The sequence below is a fragment of the Montipora foliosa genome, chromosome 2 (genome assembly GCF_036669935.1).
Source record: "Montipora foliosa isolate CH-2021 chromosome 2, ASM3666993v2, whole genome shotgun sequence".
NCBI classification, from domain to species: Eukaryota; Metazoa; Cnidaria; class Anthozoa; order Scleractinia; family Acroporidae; genus Montipora; species Montipora foliosa.
The window spans coordinates 11509396-11520628 of NC_090870.1; the positions used below are offsets into that span (position 1 = coordinate 11509396).

The 11233-nt window shown below is 40.7% G+C and overlaps 1 protein-coding gene across 1 annotated transcript in view; it reads right to left on the minus strand.

Moving 5' to 3' along the window:
• Positions 1 to 10334, minus strand: part of LOC137989474 (VWFA and cache domain-containing protein 1-like) — a 26973-nt gene extending 16639 nt beyond the window's left edge. The window contains exons 1-2 of the mRNA XM_068835288.1: positions 10128 to 10334; positions 247 to 840 (exon numbers count right to left, since the gene is read on the minus strand). Of these exons, the coding sequence (XP_068691389.1) occupies positions 247 to 840; positions 10128 to 10292 (759 nt within the window). The 5' untranslated portion in view covers positions 10293 to 10334. The remainder of the gene's footprint in view (positions 1 to 246; positions 841 to 10127) is intronic.
• Between the last annotated feature and the right edge of the window lie 899 nt (positions 10335 to 11233).

Below are 11233 nucleotides of genomic sequence, written 5' to 3' on the forward strand. Positions count from 1 at the left end.
ATCACTCAGCCACCCAGTTAATCAGTCGGACACTCCGGCAGCTAGCCAGCCAGACAATTGCAAACAGGCTGCTAGTCAGTCAGTCAGTGAGTCTGTTGGGCCGGGTCGGGAGGTCGGGCGATCGGACGGTAGGTCAGTCAGTTAGTCAGTCCAGCAGGCAGGCAGTCAAGCCGAAAAATAAGGGAACACTAACGTTAAAATATTGTTTGAAGCGCCACAGCTTTCAATCGTGGTTACTTTACTTACCCGATCTCTTGGATTCATTGTACTTAAAACCGTTTTAGCAGCCGCCTTAGCCACGTCAATCCGGTCCCCGTCACTCATTGATCCACTTGTGTCAATAACAAGAACCACGTCTTTTGGTTCGGGTGTGGCTGTTTCTACATAAAATGGTCTGAAACGAGGATCATAAGATCTGCAGTCTGCCGTATCTTCAAACGCTGGAAAATTCGCTAGCGTACCTTCCTCAGATGCAAAGTATTGCCACTTGATAACAGGATATTGCTGCATGATATCTTTCATCTCGCTCAGTACGGAATCAGCAACATACTGTGGAGACGAAGGAGCGCTCCCTGAAACCTTAACGCATAAACTTGCAAAGTCAACTTTATTACGAAACCTTGAATCGTACTCGAGGCGTTTCGGTGAGTTTGCTATCTTACAGCATTCTGCTGGGGTCGTTGTTGGAGATGTTGTCCAAGAAGACTCCACAGCTCTTTTAAGTCTTCGTACAACAAGAAACCTCTCTTTGAACTTGTTTGAGACACTCGCTGCTAGATTAGGGATGAGTACACTGCCGTCAACTGCAGTCTCTCTAAACTGTAACTTGTCAAAGTGCTCCTGAAATGGTAGATTAAAAGTTGTTTCCGTAAAAATTCTAAGAAAGGGGAAAAAGTGTTAACAGTAACATTCAGTCGCTTACTAGATCATTTATGAAAAAAAGGAAAACCTGGTTTACGTTGTTAGTTCGGAGACATTTTAAGGCGCATTTTTACGTAGTGCAGTGACATATAGCTTCAAGTTAGTTTAAGGCATGTAATTAAAACAAAATCAACAGAGGAAACAAATATTTGAAATAGACTGGCAATGCGATAGCTGATAGTAGGAGACCTGGTAACGGAGCAGAACCCCCACCCCCCCCCCCCCACCTTTTTTTATCGTAGTAACAAGCTTTGTCCATATATGCCGTATTATGTAAACCGTAAAAACCTTTACAAAGCTTGGGGAGAAAATTGTAGATTTTAAAGACATTTTATTGTTTTATGTCATGCACTTGCTATAGCCTACGTTTGTGTTACCGTTTTACGGCGTTTTGACAGTTGACAGAGGCCCTCTGTTTTGAAGTTGAGCAATCTTGATTTGAACTTGCAATATAAACAGGGTACATTAAATACGGGATGAATAAAGCGCTGAAGCACGGTAGTTTCTTAAGCAATCATGACGCAGCATGGTACTAGGTAACTTTACTCGGTTTACTCTTCACGGCTAATTGAGCCGCTGAGCTTTGGCCTAATATAACGCAATAATAAAATTAAAATCACGACATATATTCCTATATAATACCTCCAGCGCCGACTAATTTGCCATCAAGTACTTCTTTCTTAGATCAAGGGTAGAGAAAAACAAGGAAAAAAGGCAAAAAACGGATATTTGTAATTATATTGCATTTTTTTTTTTTGAAATTTCTAACTTTAATTAGTAAGTTACACAGAATGGTTTTAAAGGCAGAATCGTAAAATAAAATGTACATGTACTTAACAGGAAGCACATTTTAGAACCAAGAGAAAAACGAGGAAGAAAGAATATGCATGTACACTGTACCATTTATGAAACTAGTACCCAGTTAATGATATAGGTAAACCATAGGTAAACCAAAATGTCTGTTAAATATTTGTGCCTTACTTGGCCCCCGTAGGCACTTTTAAAATTGGGAGCAGTTTCAATACGCATCAAAGCTTCAGGGGTGGAAGCTGAATAATGAATAACGAGTATAAATCAAAAAATGAATAATGAATAATTGGGTCTGAAAATGCCGGAATAATGAATAACGCAGTTAATGTGCCAGTGGAATAATAATTTTTTCTTTTTTTTTTGCATTTAGTCCACTCTAGAACTGATCGGATTCAACTGTATCCTGGTGACGAGAATAAAGAATATCATCACTTGTCTGGGCCAGATAAGTCGCGTCTTGACTGGGAACATTATGTTGTGTTCGTGAGGAAGAGACTTCAGTATTCTCACAGTGCCTCTTTAATGCGAGGGGGTAACCCTGCGATGGACTAGCATCCCATCCAGGGGGGAGTAGAAATTCTCCTAGCCACTTCATGCAACAGAAACCGGGATAAGCTCTGGCATGATGGGCCACTTGGCTTTATCTTTTACGTAGAGCCCATTTCACGGATCTTCCATCTGTATTGTATGCTTGAGTCAACCCTGTCCCGTATCTTTCACATACGTATGTGACGTAATAAATGCCTGACCATGGGTCTCTTATGATTGGCTATTGTAAAAACATCCACTAAAGCCCCAGTGGGAGGTGCTTCTAAAAATAGACAGATAAGGGAAAGGGTTGACTCAGGGTTAATATAAAAGATGGAAGCACCGGGTATTGGGCTTAAGAAGAGAATTATATGAAAAAATCTCAATTAAAAAGCCTGACCCTAATTGCCATTGTGGGTAGCTTCCTTCCTGTGTGGTTATTTTCCAGATCCGAGGTGATTTGAGCCATTTTTCAATTTTTGGGTTGTCGACGGTTATAATAAAATCCCAAGGCTGGAGACTAAATGCTCAGGTGCCACCAATTTGAGTCAAATATTCCTGGATAAAATATTCCCACGGTCACAATTCCATACCAGAATCAATTGACAAAGATTGAACTTTCATCTCAACCAACAATCAACGCAATAGCAGTACAGCGAGCAACTTCGAATTCAGGCGGTGAATATTGCAACAAAACAGCGTGAGAAGGCGGTACTTTAGCACCAAAGTGGCCACGGTTGCGACCGTTGATAACAAACTGAGCCGTACCGGGGTGGCGGACCGTCGTTTGTCAACCGCAAACTCAAGTGTATTAAGGCTTGACCAGCCTAATTATTGTGCATATTGTTATTTCAAGGGAAAGCATTTTTCCCGGACCTATGAAACTTGGCAAGCAGTTAGTTAACTTTTCCAAAACGTTCCGTACCACATCCTTGTCACGGGGTGTAGACAAAACGTGGGTAGGCCATGGCCTAGGCCATGGCCTACTCTATGGCCTACCCTATACCCTATGGCCTACCGGTGGTCAGATTTTTAAAACATGAAAACAACATCAGTAAGACTGGAACTGATACGCTGACATAAAATTCTATTCCTCTTATAACGGTACGTTAAAAATAGTCACCAACACGATTGGGAACGAAACGGTGCATCTCTTACCGAACTCAGCCTTGAAACATCCTATTTCTCGCTGTCTTTGACGTCTTCCCCACGCAAGCACACAAACACAATGGCACGTTAAGATGGAGGGGAAGGGCTGACACGGAGTTGAGAGTAGACACTGTATTGTCATATACGGGTATGTGCCGCGAGGATAGGACGAGGTTTTCAAGGTTCTCGATCCTTAAATACAAGTAGGGTATCATTTTTCCCCCCTGTTGTTTATTCCCGGTGTGATCCTAAATTGTATCAGCTAAAATTGCAGTCCGTATCGAAAAACAAATGATGTTAGAACTGAACTTTCGTTAACTTTCAATGTTACAGAAACGAAACTAAGGCCACCAGTTCACACTACTCTTGGTTTTTGATTTTCCCTTGAATAGCGAGTCATTTTTTGGGTTAGGACCTTAAATTGGGTGTCGTTTTTTATGTCCTTCATCCTTATATGGGGTCAGGGTTACAGACCCTTCGCAATACACACCTCTCTACGCAAGTACCTTCCCCTCGGGGGACCGACATTGCGTGGTCGCTGATGACATCAAAATGGCGGCTCCACAATCCATACCGGCTGCCAGTTTTTGACATATAGTGGGGTGCTAGTATGAAATATGTAATGAACGGCGTTGTCGTTTTCTCATCACATCTCGGAAACCATCGGCGCACACAGTTTCGGCTAAAGTAAACGGTATGTCCGGTAATCGAGCAAGGTTTTCAAAGATTCCTGGGCGTTCGATTTCCAGTGCTGTCAATCCAAGCGATCTGGCCTCTTCAATTTGATCGGATATAATACTCTTGACTGAGAGGACAAACTACAAGGACACTGCCATTTGAAGAAGTTGATTCGACAGAGAGTAACGATCTAACAACGGCAAAAACTTGAAACACAAGGCTTTTTCTAAAGCCTGTAGGCAGCACGGCTAACACATTCTTTTCCTTGAGAAGACTCTTTATTGCTGTCTTGCTCTTTCTTAAGACGAATTTCTTTCGAAGCTTTTGAAGACAAAAATGAGATGGCTATATGTCGAAGAGATACACTTTCCGCAATCGCGCTCGCCATGTTGAGTTGAAATGGAAATCTCTGGGGTTTGTTTTAATTGACAGATGTCAATCACGAATTGACCAATCAGCAATTTACGTTCAGATTCTGAACGTAAATACTGAAAAACTAGAGAGATCGCTGCAGGCTCTCCCTCTCTTTACTAGTTACCAAGCCCTTATATTTCGACTCTCGCCATTATCAACGGAAGAGGATGTTTTGAGCGCGCGCCATTTTCAACGGATGAGCCTGCTTGCAGGAGACTATCGGCAAAGTGTACTTGAGGTTTGTTGTCGAGGTGAGAAATAGAGCGAACACTATAATACCAATTTGCGGGTTCAATGATCCTGTCAAAGCGATTTTGCAACTCCAGGTTTCTCCTTTCATTCTGTTCCACTTCTCGGTTGTATTTTCCTAAACATTCATCGTCTACAATAAGCGCATCCGTATAGGATCCTTCTGGATCAGAAAAGTAGAGTTCTTCATCATCTTTGTCAAGCTCTGTTCCGCACATGTGCACGCTAGATCATGTGCACGCTAGATCCGATTGATTCGACGTCTGAATGTTCGATATCGCTGTCAATGCAAAACTCATTGTTCCCGTTTACAGTCGTTTAAATTCAAGATTTCGCAGCTTTTCATCAATTTATGCTGTTTTTATCCAAAAAGGTTGGGGAAAAACTCCAACGATTCTCCACACGCAGTCTCACAATGACTGAGAAATCTGTTTTCCGCGAAAGCAAATGTCCTAAAATGACGTCAAAATCATTCCCAGTCTCCTGTTTTCGGTATTCGGTATCGCGGTTTTGCACCCCACCGGAAGTGAAATTTAACGGTTTTGGTACAGCGAAACACGGGGAAGAAAAATCTCTATTGAATAACTTTTTTTTCTCATACTTATCAGTACATTGTGGAGATCTTATTGAGCAAATTTAAAAAATCTGTCCTTTACACTTAAATAAACCGATAAAAAGCTTTCTGCTAAGTTTCACGGACAAAGGACAAATGCTTTAATTCAATTAAAAATATGTATAATAATTTGATTGGTCAAGCCTTAATACAATTGAGAATTTCTTTATTCCCCTGTGTCTCACGACATGACTGCATTGAGTCGTGTCGTCCAATCACAGTGACGCCTCCTTCCTGTTGACAAGCCGGAAAGCGTTGAAAGATGGGAGAATGAAAGCCGTAGTGAACAAACGTTTGCGCATTCTTGCCGCTTTTTTTAGTTAATAGGACTTTGTACGTAGAAGGCTGTTCGCGATTGTAACTGTATTTATCAAGTCTTCAAGGAATTAACATTAATTATGCAAATAAAACTTATTCCCGTTGTTTGTCAACCACAAATTCTTTTATTCCCCTGGGTCTCCCGACACGACTGTTTTCTCTCAGATGCTAATAATTAAATTTCAATGGCTTCAGTAATTGCAACCACAAACTATTCGAAGCGCAACATCCTACGAAAACAAAGTTTATTTGTATATTTGCATGTTACTTCCTTGAAAGCTTGAGGCAATGCACTCAAGTCGGGCGACCCAGGCGAATAAAAGAATTTGCGGTTGACAAGTTCTATTTGCATAATTAAAGTTAATTCCTTTAAAGACAGTTACGAAAACGAACAGCCGTCTACGTACAAAGTCCTATTAGCTAAAAAAAGCGGCATGAATGCGCAAAAGTTTGTTCACTACGGCTTTCATTCTCCCATCTTTCAACGCTTTCCGGCTTCGCGAATGTGTTTTTGAAGTTTGTCAACAGGAAGGAGGCGTGACTGTGATTGGACGACACGACTGAAACAATGCAATCATGTCGTGAGACCTAGGGGAATAAAGAAATTTGCGGTGACGGTCCGCCAACCCGGTACGGCTCAGTTTGTTATCAACGGTCGAAGCCGTGGCCACTTTGGTGCTAAAGCACCGCCTTCGCACGCTGTTTTGTTGCAATATTCACCGCCTGAAGTTGCTCGCTGGACCGCAATTGCGTTGATGGTGGGTTGAGATGAAAGTTCAATCTTTGATTCTGATATGGAATTATGACCGTGGGAATATTTTATCCAGGAATAATTTGACTCAAATTGGTGGCACCTGAGAAATTAGTCTCCAGCCTTAAAGTGCCACTATGATCAAATTTTTATTCTTTGTATCACAAAGAATTTTATGAAAGAATGAAAATGCCGTTTACCGTTCGCAAATACCTGCATTAGTTCCGGTGATATTTAAGTTTGAAAAATGTGTAAAATATGCAAATGATTGACTGATGATGTCATACACTCAACCCAATATTACATCAAGTATATAAATTGAGCTATCTTTGCCAATTTGCAGCGCAGACCATTGAAACTTGGTAGGCTAATAGTTCTACAGAAAACACACCTACGGCTATAAAACAAATTGGTAGCTCCTGAAACTTTAGTCTCCAGCCTTGGGATTTTATTATAACCGTCGACAACCCAGAAATTGAAAAATCGTATCGGATCTGGAAAATAACCACACAGGAAGGAAGCTACCCACAATGGTAATAAGGTTTGGCTTTTTAATTGTGATTTTTTTCCCTGTAATTCTCTTCTTTTAAGCTTTTTATCAAGATTCCCATACAAATCCTTATATTTTTGTCGGCCATTCTCACACTGAGCTTGGGGCGCCTGTGCTTCACCGTGCAAGGAAAGGCAATTCCAAGTTTTGTTTGGCAGAAAATTATTGAAAGCTGGTTAGAATGGAAAGGACCATCTCAAATAGGACAGGAACTGAGACTTTCCAAACAAACCATGGCCAAAATTGTTCATATTTTCGTTCGCAGAGGGAATATCGAAGACAACAAATGAAGAAATATCACTCGCGCGCGCTAAATGATGCGATAACTGCAGAATACCCGGCCACTCGAACTATATTCCACGTAGCCGGCTACGCGGTACCCAGAAATAGGAATGCACAATACTGTAGAATACCCCGCCACTTGAACTAAATTCCAAATGAACTAAATTTCAAAATGGCGCGGCAATGTTATACGTGCTCGCTACGGGGTACGCGGTACGCCGTTACACTCCTCGTTCTTAAAGCGTCAAAGCCCAAGTAATTCGACAGACACGAGACTGCGGAACTGTGGACTCGGAAGAGCGTTATATAAAGAAATGAATCTCAAAATGGCGCAGCATTGTTATATGTGCTGGCTACGCGGTACGCTGTAGGCTGTGATAATTAATAAAGACACAGTATTGTGCATTCCTCGTTCTTTAAGAATCAAAGCCTAAGTAATGGTCTACAGACAAGAGACCGTGGAACTGTGGACTCGGAAGAGCGTCACCAGTATTAACAAAGTGAAAACCTTCAGCTTCACAAGCAAGATGCGTACGGAGAATTGTCTGGTTCTCGTTCTAAAGGTTGATATTATAAAAGCACTTCATCGGATTTATTGACGGCACGAACTTCTTTCATAACCATCCTTTTCAAATTTCAACATAACGTTTTAATTTCATATTTACAAATTTTATGTTGGTTACATGATTAAATACATCAATTCCATGGAATACTATGGATCACTATGCAGTCTGTTGCCGCGATCCCTTTCAAAAATGAACCAATTACAAAATATAAAGCAATTTTAACGGTCAAATAAAATAGTCAATAAAGCATTTCCTGGAATCTTGCCCAATTCCTCCGAAAACCCATTGGCCTTCAACAACGTGTCCACAATGATATTTTCGTTTTCCTATTTTCGACTCATCGATCTGCACAACTTTTCCATTCTCCGATTTTCCCGATTATACGACTCTTTCGATTCTACGATTATTCCTATTGTCTAAGTTCAATACCCCTCCCCCTAGAATATGTTAGTTACGCAGTGGTCTTCAACGAGATCATGCGCTGAATACAGCACTCGTTTCAGTGATTAGGCCTAAGTACTCATTAAAATTTTAGCTTTCATTTTACGGTTCGGTTAACTAGACTTTTTAACGAGATCGTGTGAAGAATATAGCACTCGTTTCCTGATTAACTCTAAGCGTTCGTCTCAGAAATTAGGCCTAAGAACTCTTTACAAATTAAGATTTCGTTTCACGGTTCGCTTAAACTACGCTTTTTAACACGATCGTGTCATGAATATAGCACTCGTTTACTGATTAGGCCTAAGCGCTTGTTTCAGTGATTAGGCCTAAGCAATCTTTTAAAATTTTAGCTTCATTTTACGGTTCGGTTAACTAGACTTTTTAACGAGATCGTGTGAAGAATATAGCACTCGTTTCCTGATAAACTCTAAGCGGTCGTTTCAGAAATTAGGCCTAAGAATTCTTTACAAATTTAAGATTTCATTTCACGGTTCGCTTAAACTATGCGTTTTAACACGATCGTGTCATGAATATAGCACTCTTTTACTGATTAGCCCTAAGCTCTTGTTTCAGTGATAAGGCCTAAGCAATCTTTTAAAATTTTAGCTTTCAATTTACGGTTCGGTCAACCACACTTTTTACCGAGACCGTGTGAAGAATATAGCACTCGTTTACTGATTACTAAGCACTCGTTTCAGTGATTAAGCCTAAGCACTCGCTTAAAATTTTAGCTTTCATTTTATGGTTCGGTTAACTACACTTTTTACCGAGACCTTGAGAAGCATAAAGGTGCAGGTCTTGACATTAGAAAGTTCTATAGCATTCTAGAACTGTTCTAGTTAGAAGAGCTCTATAGTGATTATATGTGAAATATAGAATGGTCAAGGATGACATTAGAAAGTTCTATAGCATTCTAGAACTGCTCTAGTTTGAAGAGCTCTATACAAAGTTCTATATCATTCTAGAACCGCTCTAGTAAAATGGTCGTATGTGCAAACTTCTAAACTTCTGATTAAAGTACTAGAGTTCCAGTTCAAGAGTTCTAAGTCAGTCAAATTCGCAGTTCTAGAGTTCCGAGTTCTAAGTAGTATAATTCTCAATTGTTATATGTTACCCTTTGTGGGCTCTAGAATGTCTAGAGTTCTAGAATCACTCGGTTAAATACTAAGCACTCATTTAAGCAAAAACAAATACCCATGAATACCATGTAACCGCGTTATACCTCGACCGCATCCAAGCACCTTAAGTGAGCTAAAACGTTCCGCCGTTTTCCCACACGAATTAAAAATGGACATGAAAACTTGACTAAAAAGTAAACGGACGAATATGTGTATGGTTCGTTCTTTAAGCGTGTGCGTAATAGACAAGAGAACCATTCGGTAATAGACGGGAGACGGTTCCGTTAACTAGACTTTTTAACGAGATCGTGTGAAGAATATAGCACTCGTTTACTGATTAAGCCTAAGAACTCGTTTAAAATTTTAGCTTTCATTTTACGGTTCGGTTAACTACACTTTTTAACGAGACAGATTTTCAGAAAGATGTTAAGGTGGGATCGTAGAATAGGAAGAATCGGAAGTATTGAATCGGATAATTACACTTTACCGATCCTAATCCACTTACCGCGTATCGCGTAGCCAGTTACTTAAGATACTCCGCCATCTAGACTTTAATTCTTTCCGCGTACCGCGTAGCCAGCTACTTAACATACTTCGCCATCTTGACTTCAATTCTTTCCGCGTACCGCGTAGCCATCTACTTACGATACTCGATGTGGCGGGGTATTCTGCAGTTGCTCCAAAGGTGGGGTGGTTCAATTTTTGCAAGTACAAGTTAACTAATAATTGTGTTGGTTACCTGCAAAGCTGAGACACCAAGTCCGTCTGTGGCCAATTTAGAGAGCGTTTGACTGAATAACCGTACATCAAGCAGATCCGCTGAAAGGCTCGGGCAATGCAGAGTGGAAAAAAGCATTAAAATCAACAGATATCTACTGGAGTTTATAAACAGTGAGGCGGCCATCCTGTCGAGATCGTCGTCTTCGATTCAAAACGCGATTCGTGTATGTACTTCCGTCAAAGACACAGTTATTCAGAATGAAGCGGATGTGTAACCACAGGTACCCCAAGCTCAGTGTGAGCATGCCCGACAAAAATATAAGGATTTGTATGGGAATCCCGATAAAAAGCTTAAGAAGAGAATTATATGAAAACTATCTCAATTAAAAAGCCTAACCTTATTGCCATTGTGGGTAGCTTCCAGTGGTTATTTTCCAGATCCGGGGTAATTTGAGCCATTTTTCAATTTCTGGGTTGTCGAGGGCTATATTAAAATCCTAAGGCTGGGGACTAAATGCTCAGCTGCCACCAATTTGAGTCAAATATTCCTGGATAAAATATTCCCACGGTCACAATTCCATATCAGAATCAATTGACAAAGATTGAACGTTCATCTCAACCCACCATCAACGCAATAGCAGTCCAGTGAGCAACTTCAGGCGGTGAATATTGCAACAAAACAGCGTGCGAAGGCGGTGCTTTAGCACCAAAGTGGCCACGGTTACGACCGTTGATAACAAACTGAGCCGTACCGGGGTGGCGGACCGTCGTTTGTCAACCGCAAATTTCTTTATTTTCCTGGGTCTTACGACATGACTGCATTGTCTCAGTCGTGTCGTCCAATCACAGTCACGCCTCCTTCCTGTTGACACACTTCAAAAACACATTCGCGAAGCCGGAAAGCGTTGACATATGGAGAATGAAAGCCGTAGTGAACAAACTTTTGCGCATTCATGCCGCTTATTTTAGTTAATAGGACTTTGTACATAGAAGGCTGTTCGCGATCGTAACTGTATATTGCTTGTTGATTTAATAATTTTTTTGTTTTTACACCCGTCAACCCAATTGCACGCAAGTAGCATGTACAATGTACTATTTTATATTTTGTAAATTAGTCATTCTATT